This window comes from Oreochromis aureus, linkage group 16 (assembly GCF_013358895.1).
Source record: "Oreochromis aureus strain Israel breed Guangdong linkage group 16, ZZ_aureus, whole genome shotgun sequence".
NCBI classification, from domain to species: domain Eukaryota; kingdom Metazoa; phylum Chordata; class Actinopteri; order Cichliformes; family Cichlidae; genus Oreochromis; species Oreochromis aureus.
The window spans coordinates 35,336,397-35,352,730 of NC_052957.1; the positions used below are offsets into that span (position 1 = coordinate 35,336,397).

Sequence of the window (16,334 nt, forward strand, 5' to 3'; positions counted from 1 at the left end):
ACAGAGTTGGGACAGTCATTTCTCTGGTGGAATTAGGCATCCAGCACTCTGGATATTTCCTTCCTTGATGATTCTGTGATGCCCACGTCTAGGTTTGAGGAGTTGCAACCTTCCCAGATGCAGCTGCCGCTGCTGCCCATCTTTAAGGACAGTGCAGAGTTGCACGAGTGGTCCGTTACCTGTAGGAGGTTTTCTAATATTCATGTCAGAGAACAAATTGCCTGTGCCCCTCTCCTCCCGGTGGATCAGGCTCTTCCTCTGCTAGTCTAACCCTCTAGCTCCCCTTTCGGTATGCCCACATGCTCTAGCAGAAACTGTAGGGTCATGGATGCCTTGCTAACTAGGCTACACAGGGCAATGGCTAACCAGGTCTGTCTTGCTAATATTGGAACCATTATATCCCTCTATCTGCATCACCTGTCTCACCAGGTGCAGTCAAATCTGGGGACTCCAGTTGTGTGGGCGAGCTTCTGGTCTGTTACACGCATCTTTCCTCTCTCATACAGGAGCAGGCTTTCACTACTGGCAGTGCCTTGGCTTACTTCTGGGTAGTGTGGCACCATCTACAGTTGTCTCAATCCCAACTCCGGCAGGATGACCAGGACTCCTTAATGAGGCAGCTTGACTGTTGCAGCAGGCTAGAGACAGTCATTGCTTTACAAAGGAGGACTCTCTAGGAGTTCTAGGGGGTGCCTCAACCTGCACCTGAGGTCCCAGCGTGGGGCCCTGGGGATCTCAGGCCTCAGCTCAAAGCCTTTCATAGACGTTGGGCCCCTAAACCCTAAACCCTAACCGACAGGGAAGAGGAGGAGGATGTGCATGCCCACCCCTACCTTAACCTCTGTGAGTGACCCCCAGCATGCTCAGATACTGCAAGAAGAACCTCCACTGATGCATCCATCCACCACAGAATCATCAGAAAACTTCTGAAGATGGCAGGTCTCTCTGTAGTGACTGAAGTCTATGGTTCTCAATATGACGGCACGTACAGACATATACAGTGGCACATCACTCCCAATTACTGTGCACCTTTTTGTGTTTTTGTGCTTTTTATGCCTTTTAGTTGGGTCTTCCTGCAATGCACTGATCACTTTCAGTCATCAGGAACTAAAAGATATTGGCCTTATCTGGAACCCAGACTTTAATTCGGATTGAACTCCCAACTGATCTCAACTGAGATTGCAAAACCACCGGCAGCTCCATGGGTTATTGTCAGGAACAGCAAGCGACGCAGGGAGAGAAATCATAGTGGGGATGCAGAGTTGGCCATTACATCCAGCTATCAAAACAACAACACAAACTCCCGTTTCCATCCATCTTACTCGCCAAAGCCAGATCCCTCGCAAACAAAACGAAGGAGGTACAATCAGTGATTTTACTAATACCGCTTTGTCCGTGAGTGTTGTCTACTGATTGTAACTCAATCTTAGCTCTATCCAAACATCCCCAATGCCTTAGTGGAGTTACCGGGCCGGAGATTACACCACCAGGACCACAGCAAAGACTCTGGTGGGGGAAGGGGTGGTGGGATCTGTGCTTATGTGCTTCAACACTATGTGCCATAACAGCAGAATTATAGACAGTCACTGCTCAGCAGACTTAGAGGCCATATCTATTCAGCGCAGGCCCTTCTAACGAGCTAACGGTAGCCATGATTACCACTGTTTAATCCCCGCAATGCAAACATTAGCTCAGCACTCAATCCTCTCCAACTTATCATCATCAAACAGCAGAGAGGACATTCAAGGGTGTTCATATCGTTTGTGGGGACTAATAAGGCATGTTTGAAATCTGTACTCCCCAAATTCCTTTTTTTTTTGGCCTGTCCCGTTTGGCTCTTTTGCCATCAGAATTATTGTCTAAAGGTGAAGAAAGATGCCCAACGGATTTACTTTACCAAATGGACCATCCCAGCCTTGCCGTAATGGTCTATTTGATTCACCTTTTATTGTTTATTTTATTTTATTTTCACTTGCTAAATACGGGACAGACTTGACTGGAGGAAAGAAAGGGGAGAAAGAAAGAGGGAAAGAAAAACAGCGGGGAAGAGGGACGGGGATAAAGGGCAAAAAACAAAAACCAACAAAATTATTGTGCAGCACGTAAGATCGATGTTCTCCAAGTACAGGACTGTTTTGATCTGACAGACTGGTCCATGTTTGAACAGCAGGACCTAGAGACCTTCACTAAGTCTGTCCTTTTCTACACAAGTATTGTGTAGAAAATGTGGACTCGTAACTCAGTCAAGGAGGCCTACAAGAAGGGGATAGAGGGCCTCCTCACTGACAACAACCCACACCAGGTGTGGTATCCAAACTCTCACTAACTACAAAGGACAGAGCCCCCCAACCCCCAACAGCAGCCTCAAACTCACAGAAGAGCTCAGACCAACTGGAGGGAATCCCTACCAGGTTGTTCAACCTCTCTGATTCATCCCACAGCGGTTTCCACCTGTCCGAAGGCCTCCACTATCATTCCTATCCCCAGTGAGACTGGTATAGACAGCCTCAATAACTATAGACCTATAGCCCTCACATCTGTAGTCATGAAGTGCTTCAAGCAGTGTCTTGTGTCTAAGCACATTTAAGACTGTCTTTCCTCCTCTCTCGACCCCTACCAAATTCCTTAGTTTCACTTGGTGGAGAACCTCTCCTGGTCCCTCAACACCAGCTCCATAACTAAGAAAGCCCAACAGTGCTTATACTTCCTGTGGAAGCTGAGAAGAGTCCATCTATCCACCATTCATTCTCACCACCTTCTACAGGGGGACTATCGAGAGCGTCCTGAGCAGCTGCATCTCTGTCTGGTATGGTAACTGCACCATATTGGATCACAATACCCTACAATGGATAGTGAGAGCAGCTGAGAAGATCACTGGAGCCTCTCTTCCCTCCATCACGGACACCTATTGCACCCACTGCAACAGCAAACCCACCAACATGGCTCTACACTTCATCCTGCAGCATCTGGACTCCCCAGGAACCTACGCCAGGATCCTGTTTGTGGACTTCAGCTCTGCCTTCAACACCATCCTTCCAGACCATCTCCAAGGCAAGCTTTCCCAGATGAATGTGCCTGATCCCATCTGCCGGTGGATCACTGACTTCCTGACAGACAGGAAGCAGCATGTGAGGCTGGGAAAGAATGTCTTGGACTCCCGGACCATCAGCACTGGCTCCCCTCAGGGCTGTATTCTTTCTCCTCTGCTCTTCTCCCTGTACACCAACTGCTGCACCTCCACCCACCAGTCTGTCAAGCTAATCAAGTTTGCAGATGACACCACCGTTATTGGACTCATCTCGGACGGGATGAGTCTGCCACAGGAGGGAGGTTGAACGCCTGGTGTCCTGGTGCAGCCACAACAACCTGGTGCTGAACGCCCAGAAGACAGTGGAGATTATTGTGGACTTCAGGAAGCACACAGCCCCACTCCCCCATCATCCTGACTGACACCCTCATCACCTCTGTGGACTCATTCCGCTTCCTGGGTACCACCATCACCCAGGACCTGAAGTGGGAGCCCACCATCACCTCCGTCATTAAGAAAGCCCAGCAGAGGATGTACTTCCTGAGGCAGCTGAAGAAATTCAACCTGCCAACACGGACGATGATGCAATTCTACACTGCAATCATCGAGTCCATCCTCACCTCCTCCATCACCGTGTGGTACGCTGGAGCCACTATCAGGGACAAACAGAGACTGCAGCGTGTTGTGCGCTCTGCCAAGAAGGTGATTGGCTGCAGACTTCAATCTCTGCAGGACCTGTACACCTCCAGGACACTGGGGCGTGCAGCTTGGATCACAGCTGACCCTTCTCACCCTGGACACACCTCCAGGACACTGGGGCGTGCAGCTTGGATCACAGCTGACCCTTCTCACCCTGGACACAGTCTGTTTCATTCTGTTCTGGCTGGTCTTGCACTGCTTGTGTTTTGTTTTTTTGCAACTTTTGCATACTTACACTTTATGTAGTACTGTGTTGATTGTCTGTTATATGTTATATGTAGCACCATGGTCTTGGAGGAACATTGTCTTGTTTCCCTGTGTACTGTACCACTGCACATGGCTAAAATGACAATAAAGCCACTTGACTTGACTTGAAGTATGCCAATGACACCACCGTGGCTGGGCTCATCTAATGGAGATAAGACAGCGCACACAGTGGAGGTAGAGAACTTGAAGCTGAATGTCCTTAAAACTAAAGAACTCGTAATGGACTTCAGGAGGCACAGACAGTTTCACTCCCCTCTGATTATAAATGGAGAACGGGTGGAATCTGTCTCTACCCAGCATCCACATCTCCACTGATCTTACCTGGACCCACAACACCATCACCCTGGTAAGGAAGGCCCAGCAGCGGCTAAAATTTCTCCGTCCCCTGAGGAAGAATAACCTGGAAATGTTGTTATCACTAAACTCAGAGTTTTTTTGCTCAGTGCTCAAAGGTAGGAACTATGTGCCTGAGAGATGATATTAGGGAAGAGCCAAAAGCAGAAAAAAAAAGAAACAGAACTTTGGATTTTGGCTGAAAGCCTCATTATTTGAAATAGTAACTCTGTTTAATATTAGCACTGATTAGTACAACAGTATTTGCATGACAGTATATAGTACACCAAGTTGTTTTCCAGTTGACAAATTAATTTGGGAATTTGGGACTCATGTTGAAGAATACAATCCAGGCAACAGTGCATTCACTGAAAAAGATATTGAGTAGGATAGAAATGTCATTTACTGAAGACGGGGGTACCTGGATGCAGCAGGATTTAATTCAGATATGAGAGAATCTTCTTTGGGTTTCTATTTAGATGTTCACAAGAAGCTTATTAGAAGTAAAGTCTCATTTTGCTTGTTTGTTCTTCTAAATTGGCAGATTAATTATCAAACCAAAAAGCTCTTAAAGTTTTCATTTGTGGGTCCAAAACTGTTGCATTTCCTTTTCTACTTCAAAGACTTTCATTAATACATAGTACATTTTGTTCAAGCACTGATTAATGGCTGACCTTTACACCACAGGCATGAAAACATTGGGAGCACCGGTGGGACCTCACTGTATATAAAATTAATAAAATAATTAACTTTGCTTCAAAGACATTTTTCAACTTGTATCTATCAGTTATCATGTGATATGAACCTACATTTAAACTATTCTGCAACTTACTGTGTTCAAATCTTACTTTTTGAGGGATCTTAATTCTAAAGATAAAGTCAGATTTAACAGTTTGATAGGTCAGTGTGGATGAACTTCATTTGGAACAGGTAACCCTTTCACACCAGCCAGGGCATTTTCGACCATCTTCTTCACCATCCCACGTGCTGTGGTAATGGTTGAGATGCCAATGTGGGGAGTGATGAGTACATTAGGAAGCTCAAGCAATGGATGATCCCTACACAAGAAAAATCACAGGTAGCACTGCACGAGTCTGCTTGAACATGTAATTCTGTTGTGTTACGTATGCACAGACATAGCACCTTGGTAAAGGTTCAGGATGAGTCACATCTAAGGCTGCTGCACGAATTGTTCCTGATTGAAGAGCTTCAAGTAAGGCATCCTGGTTCACAATCAGACCTGAGATTTATAAAGAATTGTTATTACATTGAACCAGTGATCACTAAACACTATAGTACAGGAAACACATTATTCCCACCTCTGCTGATGTTGATCAGTGTCGCTGTAGGCTTCATGAGGGACAACTCCCTGTGGCCAATGAGGCCTGATGTCTCTGAGGTCAGATTTACAGCTATCATGACAAAGTCTGAGCACCTGAGCAGGTCATCCAAGTTCTCACAATAACTTGCTCCAACTGCTTGCTCGTCTTTGGTGCTCCTGAATGGCATGAAGAGTATTTGAGGGAGACAGTATTGAAACTAAGGGTGAGTAATTTAAGCTGCTTTAAGCAAGCCCACCTCCATGCCAGCTACTCCTTTCATAGAATGCCTGACTTAATCATATTTATTATCATTGGTATTGTGTCTATTTTGTTCTGAAGTCTTGATGCCGCTTTGACCTGCCTCTGGTGTTCTATATATACAGAAACAAGAGCAAAATGTGGAAGGGTAGAAAAGCCCAACCACTATAGTAGTACTGACTAATCATCCTTGAGGGCTTTTAGCACACTAATGAAATCATCACTAAAAAAACATACATATGTACTTGTGTTCTTTTATTTACCTTCTGGTCCTCTTGTGATACATAACCTTCATTTCAAATCCTTTGCTCCTTTGAGCAATCTTGTAACCAATCTCTCCCATTCCAATGATTCCAAGGGTCGCCCGAGTGACTTCAACTCCCATCAGATTTTGAGGTATATGGACAGTCTTTGGGTCTGTAGCTATCTGGTGACCTATGATGAAAAACATCTTTTGGCTGGATTTACAAATGATACATTTTAGATCATGTTAACATGGTAAATGATGCAATTTACTCCTACGTCTAAAAGAAGGAAGTATTATTCTGCTCATCTGTTGAAGAGTTAAGAGTGATATGCATTAGGTCTTGGTTATAGAATTGCTTGAACATTGGGCCACTTTGGTTAACCTTTAATCTCACCCTCAAGAATGTTGCGAGCTGAAGCCAGAAGTAGCCCCATGGCTAAATCTGCAGTGGCGTCACTGACCACACCAGGTGTGTTGGCCACTTTGGCACCAAGACTGTTGATGAATGGCACATCCAGATGATCGATTCCCACTCCTCCACTGGCTACAACTTTAAGGCAGGGAAGCAATTTGAGCAACCAAGGCTTGGCTGCAGGGCAGTACTTCCAATTTAGCAGAGCCTGGATTTTGGAACCGTAGAGCACAGGGTTCTGTAGAAAGTCTTTGTAGCAGACGATCTGGAAGTGTTGTTTCACTATGTCAGCGAGCTCTTCAAGGTAACCATGTGGACCCCCAACCTCTGATATCAGTGCCCATGGCTTTTCCTCTTCCATCACTTTATTTGAAAATAAAAAAAATGCCCTATCATTTTTTCTACCAAAGAGTAAAGACTGCAATTTGGTAGCTTAACAATTAGTATGACACAATCTACTCTAATCAGCTAAACATAGTAATCTAACAAAAAATTGTCAAGAAGTAGCTGACCAGTTCCAAAGAATTTATATTTTCAGGGTTAAATGACTATTTTCACAGATTTGTTAAAAGCACAGTTTAGTCTGTTATTAAGAACAAACTCCATAAAGAAGTCATCACTTAAATGAGAAAGACTCACCCTTGAATTTACGTTTCAACCCTTGTGCTTTCTTAGACTGCTGTAGTGACAGCTGAGCCTTTGCAGACTTTCTTACACTACTGTAGTCATTTTGCCTTGGACAAGTTACAGATCAAGTAAAGTTAATATGAAAACACAGAGTGGGCTGTGTTCAATCTGCAGCATAATGAGGCTGCAGCGTTGAGTTGAAATAGGGTTTACGATTCACCAATATAATATGTATAGCATGAATTAGCACTTCAAAGTTATGCTCTGCAACCTCTCCAGTTATCTAAAACACAAACTGTAAAAGTTTTGTGAACTTCGGTAACAGATGATTACTGTAAGACTAGACAAGGCCAGACTGAATGAAGTAAGATTTGTTTAAAGTTGCATCAGACAGTTCCTTTATGAGTGCCAACAGATTATATTTTAACCTAAAAAGAACAGATGGATGATGTTAGTGTACTTTACTCTCTCTCTTCTGTTAGTCTTTGGGGTGACTGTAGTATGTACAAGAATTTATTCAATTTTCAGAACAAAAACTTATTCTCTTCTACAGCACAAGTCTGTCCTGTAAATGAGGCCTTTTGATCCCTAATACACCAACAAATATAAAACATAATTGTTAAATAAAAATCAAGGTGTTGCACTGACCCAGTTGAAATTCAGACCTCACCCTGGCTGAAATGCTACAGCAAGACATTAAGAGTGCTGTTAACAAATGAATGCCAACTAACCTGGCATCTAATATGTATAATATATTATTGTGGTGTACGTCTCCCCATACTAATTGGTGCCAGAGTGAAGTGGCCTCCTGTTCCTCGTCATTACGTGCTTTAGCATGTGATACCTCACAATCATCCCTACTAAGCCGGTCTTCCAACCCAGTTGTCACTGAAACATTAAAAATTTGGTCACAAATAAGACGCCACTTTGGTTGGCTTACCCTCCCTGTTGCAACCCCGATCTGCAACAGTCACTTATTTGTGCCAGCAAAGATGGACTTAAGATTCTCTGTTTTAGAACATAAAGGACTTGGTACTCTAGGTGACTTATACGTAAATGATGTTTTTGCAAGTTTTAATGAACTAGTTACTCGCTTTAATTTTAATAAATCTGATTTGTTTCGGTACTTCCAGTTGCGAAACTTTGCAAAGAAATGTTCAACTTTATTCCCACAAATCCCAACTTCCAGTGGAATAGATTTGGTTCTCAGAGCGAAAACTTTGGTAAAGGGTCATATTTCTTACCTTTATAAACTAACTTCTTCACCTAGTGAATCTCTTTTATACAGGACCAAGATGAAATGGGAGTCAGAACTTCATATGAGTTTTTCTGAGTTGTTCTGGGAGGGAGCAGTAAGGGCCATTAACTCATCTTCTAGTTGTGCCAGACTTTCATTAATACAATTTAAAGTTTTCCACAGATTACATTACAGTAAAGAAAAATTGTCAAAATTATACCCAGATAAATTTGATGATAAGTGTAACAGATGCTCACAGATACCTTGCAATCTTACCCATATGTTCTGGGCGTGTCCTAGGCTATCTGAATTTTGGCATCAATTCTTCAAAATAATCTCGGATATATTGAATATAAAATTGACTCCGACTCCACATATCGCTATATTTGGCAAACCACCAAATAACCTTCAAACTACAGCTATTCAAAATAACCTTATTGCCTTTGCTTCTCTCATTGCTAGAAAAAGAATTTTGTTGTTGTGGAAATCATCTCAGCCACCATTAATTAAAGTCTGGCTACAGGATATCTTAGGACTCTTAAAATTGGAGAAGATAAAATTCTCCATCAGAGGCTCATCGGATAGATTTTTTACTTACTGGAAACCATTACTTAAATACTTAGAAAAGGTACCAGCACGAGAAATCTCTCTGTAATCCACCATATGATGATGTACAAATTTTTCTGCTATTCCTGGCAGTGGCTGATCTACCTTATAAAAATACTCTATTTAAAGATATTCCAGCATTATTAATTGGTTTCGACGAGGAGCAAGTAATCATTAGCATAAATATTGTTACTATTGTTGGATAAGATTTATATCAATATTGATTAATGTTAAGACCTTATTTTAGGAGGCTAGCAGATGTTAATGTTAATATTAAACTATAAGGAAATGCATTAATATTTTATTGTTGATTTTTTTTTATTATTATTATTATTATTATTATTATTATTATTTTGTATGGGTTTTGTTTTTGTTTTTTGTTTTTTTTGATGGGTCAACTCATTTTCTCTGCAAAATATTTATTTTTTCATTATTGGGAGGGAGTGGGGGGTATTCATGTATTTAGGTATTCATCTCATTTATGTTTTGTGTATGCTATAAAAAAGAAATAGGAAAAGATTGTTATTTCTATATGTACTTATGTGTTTTATGACAGTTCGGTATTGAAAATAAAATATATACCATGAATGCCAACTAACCTTAGTGAACTGAGGTAACTTTGTATAGAAGAGTGGGCCGAAATTCCTTCATGATAATGTGAAAGACTTAAAGAGTCATACAGAAAATGATTTTATGTCATTGCTCCTAAAATTGTTTCTAAAAGCTATTGAGACATTATGTGCACTTATTCTTTCACACACTCCTTCTGTATTTTGGCTTGGTTGTTGTTGAATAAAAAAAATGATGGCGTGGTTTAAAATGTCATGGGTTGTGTCCATCTAGAGTTGTATTAACCTGATTTCATGCCCGGGTTGATTCCTGCCGACAGGCAGAAACTAAAACTTTCTAAATCTGTAGTGAAGACGTCAAAGCAATGCACTAATGCTGTAGAGAATCTGCAGGTTTGTCTGGACTATACTTAATGGGGTGTTTTCAGGACTGGTGCCAACATTTCAAAGAATTGTACAGATGCTGTAATGTCCTACATCAGCTTCCGTGAGGACAGGTGCTTACCATCAAGCACCAGGGTGACGTATAATAATCGCAAACCCTGGTTCAAACCTGAGGTTGGAAAGGGGTGGAGACAGAGACAGTATCAATACGTGGAAATACAGGTTTAGAAAGATGGTGAGAGAGGCTAAACATCTGAACTCAAAGAAAGTACAGACTCTGCGGAGTTATATTAGCTAATGACTCTGCTCAGAGAGCTAGCCAACTACAAACCTAAACCTAACGAACAGACAATACACGGCAAGATTGGCACATGTTGGTCATTAAGATAAGATCATTTAAGACCTTGTTTATGAGTAGCAGGATTTTGAATTCTAGATTTAACAGGGAGCCACTGAAGGGAAGCCAATACAGGAGAAATCTGCTCTCTCTTTCTAGTACCTGTCAGCAGTGTTGGGAAGGTTACTTTTAAAATGTATTCCACAAAGCTGGGATGGTCCATTTGGTAAAGTAAATCCGTTGGGCATCTTTCTTCGCCTTTAGACAATAATTCTGATGGCAAAAGAACCAAACGGGACAGGTCAAAAAAAAATAAATAAAAAAAAAATAAAAAAAAATGTATTCCACTACAGATTACAGATTACATGCCCCAAAATGTATTTTGTAACGTATTCCATTACGTTACTCAATGAGAGTAACGTATTCTGAATACTTTGGATTACTTAATATATTATCAAGCCTTTTACAACTACATGAATGTCCTATTGCTGTGTGATTCATTACTATTACTGAAGGTTACTCGCCATACCAATACCAACTAGATGTTTAAATCTTAATATAAATGAGTAACAGTAGGGTGGACATTAAGTAAGGCTGCACTTTTTGCAGCGATCTCGTATAGAAAACTATTCCGTGCGTATAGAAAACAGGTCCCCGGCTCCGAACCGTAGCAAAGGGACCTCTGGCTAATACGTTGGGTTCGTGTCGGGCTCGTAGCCAAAAACTAGCTTTACTTTGTTTTCTGGGTCAACTTTGCTCGCGAGAGACAGAGAGAGGCGTTGAAAGGCTGCTCCAACGGAGCTTATTGTTTGGGAGGAAAACATGAACACAGTGTACAATCAAGTCTTAATAGCTTACTTACAACTGGGCTGCACTGCCCATGAGGCTACATTCTTTAGGGCTATGCTTGTAACACTCTGCCTATTGCCTTCATATTAAATCATTTTTGAACAATAATTTTTCATTATGTGGGCCGCAAGTAGGGGTGACATAGGCCGCGAGATTGAGACTCAGGCATTAGAGCCTGTTAATGCGTGTTTTGTTTGGGTTTCCACCAACGTGATTACGAAAAATAGAGAGAGCATAGCCTAATATATGAAACAGGAAAAGACCGCCATGTAATCCCTTTATTTCAGCAAAGTAACTGTATTCTGAATACCACCTTTTAAACGGTAACTGTAATGGAATACAGTTACTCATAGGTACCGGACTCCGCAATACAACTACCGGGGTTCTCTGTGCACCGCGCGGACAGGTCACAGGAGCTTACTGGGAAAAGCAGAGGCGGTGGTGTGTGTTTCATGATCAACAACAGCTGGTGTGATTATGCGAACGTGCACCCGGTCAAATCCTTCTGCTCACCGGACCTGGAGTACCTGATGATTAAGTGCCGACCATTCTGGCTACCGAGGGAATTTACAGCAGTGATTATTACGGCTGTTTACATTCCCCCACAAGCCGACACTGACCGAGCACTCAGGGAACTGTACAGCGCGATCAGCAGGGAGGAAACCGACACCCAGAGGCGGCGTTTATCACGACCGGGACTTTAATAAGGGTAACCTGAAAAAGTTTCACCAAAACTCCACCAACACATCCATTTCAACACTCATGGAGACCGGCTTGACCACTGCTACACCTCTTTCCGGGATGCGCATAAAGCCCTCCCCCGCCCCCATTCGCCAATCAGATCACCGCTCCATCCTGCTTCTACCCGCCTACAGGCAGAAGCTGAAACAGGAAGCTCCAACCCTGAGGGCGGTGCATCGCTGGTCAGACCAATCGGAGTCTCACGCTGCGGGACTGTTTTGATCACGCCGGACTGGGAAATGTTTCACGTGGCTGCTAAAGACATTGATGAGTACACAGACTCAGTCTGCGGATTTATCAGAAAATGCGTGGAAGATGTCGTCCCATCCAGAACAGTTAAATCCTTCCCAAATCAAAACCCTGGATTAACGGAGATGTTCGAACGGCGCTGGCGGCACGGAGCACCGCTTTGCCTCCGCGAACACATCGGACTACAAACATGCACATTACCAACTCCGAAGACGATCAACGCAGCCAAACGTGAGTACAGGGACAGGGTGGAGCAACAGTTTGACAACCCTCGGAGTATGTGGCAGGGACTAAACACAATCACAGACTTTAGAGGGAAAACCAGCACACCGCAGACCACGGCCTCTCTGTGTGAGGATCTAAACGTATTTCACGCTAGATTCGACACAGCGAACACCATGAGACCGACAGTGTGTGCACCGCGGATGACGCCAGCGCCGCACACTGTGTCTGAGGAGGATGTGCAGAAGTGCTTCAGGAGGGTGAACGCACGCAGCTACTGGTCCGGACGGGATTCCCGCCGGCGCCCTCAAGTCATGCGCTGCTCAGCTGGCTGGAGTGTTTACACACATCTTCAACCTTTCCTCGCTCTGTCTGTAGTCCCAGCCTGCTTCAAATGGCCACCATCGTCCCTGTACCCAAATCCTCCACCATCTCCTCATTGAATGACTGGCGACCCGTAGCCCTGACCCCCATCGTGAGCAAATGCTTCGAGAAGCTGATCAGGGACTTCATCTGCTCTGCACTACCCGACTCACTGGACCCCCTACACCGCATACCGCCACAACAGGTCCACTGATGATGCCATAGCCCTGACACTCCATGCTGCCCTGTCACACCTGGAGAAAAGAGACACGTATGTGAGAATGCTGTTTGTAGATTACAGCTCAGCATTCAACACTATCGTTCCCTCGAAGCTGGACAGGAAACTGCAGGATCTAGGACTGAGCAGCTCCCTCTGAAACTGGATCCTTAACTTCCTGTCTGACAGACGCCAAGTGGTCAGACTGGGCAGCACCACCTCATCCCGCATCACACTGAACACTGGTGCTCCACAGGGGTGTGTACTGAGCCCTCTCCTGTACTCACTCTACACCTACGACTGCACGGCCACTAGAAACTCCAACATCATTGTGAAATTTGCGGATGACACTACAGTGGTGGGTCTTATCACCAACGGTGATGAGACGGCCTACAGGGAGGAGGTCAGCGCCTGACCCACTGGTGTCAAGACAACCATCTCACCCTCAACGTCGCAAAGACAAAGGAGTTGATAGTGGACTCCGGAGGTGCAGAGAAGTACACACCCCATCACCATCAACGGCGCCGCTGTGGAGAGAGTGAGCAGCTTCCGCTTCCTTGGTGTACATCTGGCTGAGGATCTCACATGGTCAGTACACATAAACAAAACAGTGAAGAAGGCGCAGCAGCGCCTCTTCTTTCTCAGGAGACTGAAAAGATTCGGCATGAGCCCCGCATCCTCAGGACCTTCTATCGCTGTGCCATTGAGAGCATCCTCACTGGATGCATCACCACCTGGTATGGCAACAGCACCGCTTACAACCGCAAAGCTCTCCAGAGAGTAGTGCGGTGTGCTGAACGGATAATTGGAGGTGAGCTTCCCTCCTCCAAGACATCTACAGGAAGCGGTGCCTGAGGAAAGCGGGAGGATCATCAAGGACTCCAGTCACCCCAGTCATAAACTCTTCAGACTACTTCCATCAGGAAGGAGGTTCTGCAGCATCCGGTCCCGCACCAGCAGACTGAGAGACAGCTTTTTCCACCAGGCCATCAGACTGCTGAACACGTCATAGACACCTCACCTTCACTACTGGAACTTCAACATTATGCACTCCATACTGTACATTAATGCCACTGTTTTGCACATGTCCGACTACCAACCTCTGCATATTTTATATATCTTATTTTATTGTCTACTCTATTTCATTTGTAAAATATGTATATACACACTCACACACACACACGTAGAAAAACATATTTAGTATACACATCCAGTAATGCATATACTCTTATATATTGTACATATATTTATTACTTTCAGATTTAGCCATTCTTATATTTTTGCTTGTTTTACGTTATTGTATTTTTGCACAACTCTGTTGCTTGAGAAGCTCGCACACAAGAATTTCACTCGCATGTACTGTACCAGTGTACCTGCACATGTGACGTGACAATAAAAGTGATTTGATTTGATTTGATTTGATTTTGAATTTTAAATACGTAACGGCGGTACATGTATTCTATTACTCCCCAACACTGAATACAGAGGGCTGATTTCAAAGACACCCCAAAAACCAACACCAACCAACACTGACTGTTGCTGCAGCATTTTGGATCAGCTGAAGCTTTTTCAGCGAGTTTTTAGGACTTCCTGATAATAGTGAATTACAGTAGTCCAGCCTGGAAGTAATAAATGCATGAACTAGTTTCTCAGCATCACTCTGAGACAGGATATTTCTAATTTTAGAGATGTTGCACAAATTGAATAAAGCAGTCCTACATATTTGTTTAATATGTGCATTGAAGGACATGTCTTGGTCAAAGATGACTCCAAGGTGTTACTGGAGGCCAAGGTAATGCCATCCAGAGAAAGAATCTGGTTAGATGCCATATTAAGATTTTCAGGGCAATAATACAGTACAGTGACTTCAGTTTTATCTGAATTTACAAGCAGAAATTCGAGGTCTTCCAGGTGTTTATGTAATATATAAACCCACCCAGACAACATCTTTTGAAGGTACATTTTCTATGTTCTTTTCTGAATAAATTAGGGGTTTGTGAGTTCTGCAAATTGTTGCATTAGTCAAAGGAGTTTGCAAAGAAAAGCGTCTGGACTTCTTTAAGTTGCTTGAAGACGTTTCACCTCTCATCCAAGAAGCTTCTTCAGTTCTAAGGTCAAATGGCCAAGAGTCCCAGATTTAAACCCAGTGGGAGTATCCCCCAAAGAGGGACAAAGGACCCCTGGTGATCCTCTAATCACATGAGCCGAGGTGTGAAAGCGGTGTGGGACCTAATCAGCCAGGGTTTCGGTGAGCTCATTGTGAAACCTGGCCCCACCTTGTCATGTGAATTCCTGAGGTCAGATGGCCCAGGATGTGAGTGGGCGTTAAGGCATCTGGGGAGGGAACTCAAAACTGGATTATAGATGGCAGACAGTTGGTGTCAGAAACCACCGCCTCTGTTCAAAGATGGTCGCTCACAGTGGACATAGATGGCCTCTTTCCTCTTCTTTCAAACCATCTGTCCTCTCTGTCCAAAATGTGAACATTGGCATCCTCGAAAGAGTGACCTTTATCCTTAAGATGCAGATGGACTGCTGAGTCTTGTCCTGTGGAGGTGGCTCTTCTATGTTGTGCCATGCGCTTGTGAAGTGGCTGTTTGGTCTCGCCAATGTAGAGGTCTGGGCATTCCTCGCTGCACTGTACAGCATACACCACGTTGTTAAGTCTGTATTTTGGAGTTTTGTCTTTTGGGTGAACCAGTTTGTGTCTGAGTGTGTTGCTGGGTCTGAAGTGTCTTCATAGTTTTATTTTTGAAATACACCAATTTTTATGTACTGCAGGAAAAACGAAAATAAATATTATAGTGCAAATTTGCAAAAAAGCAGCATATGCATCAAAATAAACTATTTCCAGCAGTGCAATATGAGTCCAAAGCATCCCAGAAACGACACAGAAAGTCATAAAGACAAAGATAACTTTTAAAAACACCAGTACGGGCTCATGAGGCCCTGATGGTAAAAGACTACATTTCCGCGAAAATGACATCACTTCCGGTTTCGGGCAGGTCATGGCGGACACGCGAAACTTCGCGCTGACATCTATTCCAACCTAGGAGGTGTTATGAACAGCTGATCGGATCGGCAAAGCGTCTTTCTGGAATATTATGTTTTTGTTGCTGCAAGCGCTTTTTATGCAGTTTTTGCAAAGCTATATGTGGAAGGAAACTGAGACCTAGGGCAAGCTGATAGCATGAGATGTAAGTACAACTCCTCCGGTTTCATATGCAAAAAAAACTTATTGCGCTAGCTTACGTGGTTGCAGTGCTACCGGGATTTAAAAATAGTTACGCAAAACAGAGCGTGCCCGCTCCGACCGGTTTTAAAGGGTTAAACAATAATATAGTTACTTTCCACAGTGTTCCTGTTA

The 16,334-nt window shown here is 43.6% G+C and overlaps 1 protein-coding gene across 1 annotated transcript; it reads right to left on the bottom strand.

The window, feature by feature from the left end:
* Positions 1–4,534: 4,534 nt before the first annotated feature.
* On the bottom strand, positions 4,535–7,295 carry LOC116335825 (probable 2-ketogluconate reductase). Its single transcript, XM_031759598.2, has 6 exons — positions 7,206–7,295; positions 6,549–6,929; positions 6,171–6,342; positions 5,647–5,825; positions 5,471–5,567; positions 4,535–5,385 (listed from the first exon to the last, which is right to left on the bottom strand). Exons 2-6 carry the CDS (start codon positions 6,925–6,927, stop codon positions 5,229–5,231), a joined length of 984 nt encoding a protein of 327 aa, XP_031615458.1. The 5' UTR covers positions 6,928–6,929; positions 7,206–7,295; the 3' UTR covers positions 4,535–5,228.
* Positions 7,296–16,334: the final 9,039 nt, after the last annotated feature.

What these genes read in the sequence shown, in the direction of transcription:
- LOC116335825 (XM_031759598.2), bottom strand. Translation starts at nt 6,927, where the DNA reads ATGGAAGAGGAAAAGCCATGGGCACTGATATCAGAGGTTGGGGGTCCA. An exon ending in AGCTCGCAACATTCTTGAGG is followed by an intron (nt 6,343 to 6,548) that starts GTGAGATTAAAG and finishes TTTTCATCATAG; the next exon opens with GTCACCAGATAGCTACAGAC. An exon ending in CATCCTGAACCTTTACCAAG is followed by an intron (nt 5,386 to 5,470) that starts GTGCTATGTCTG and finishes TTTCTTGTGTAG; the next exon opens with GGATCATCCATTGCTTGAGC.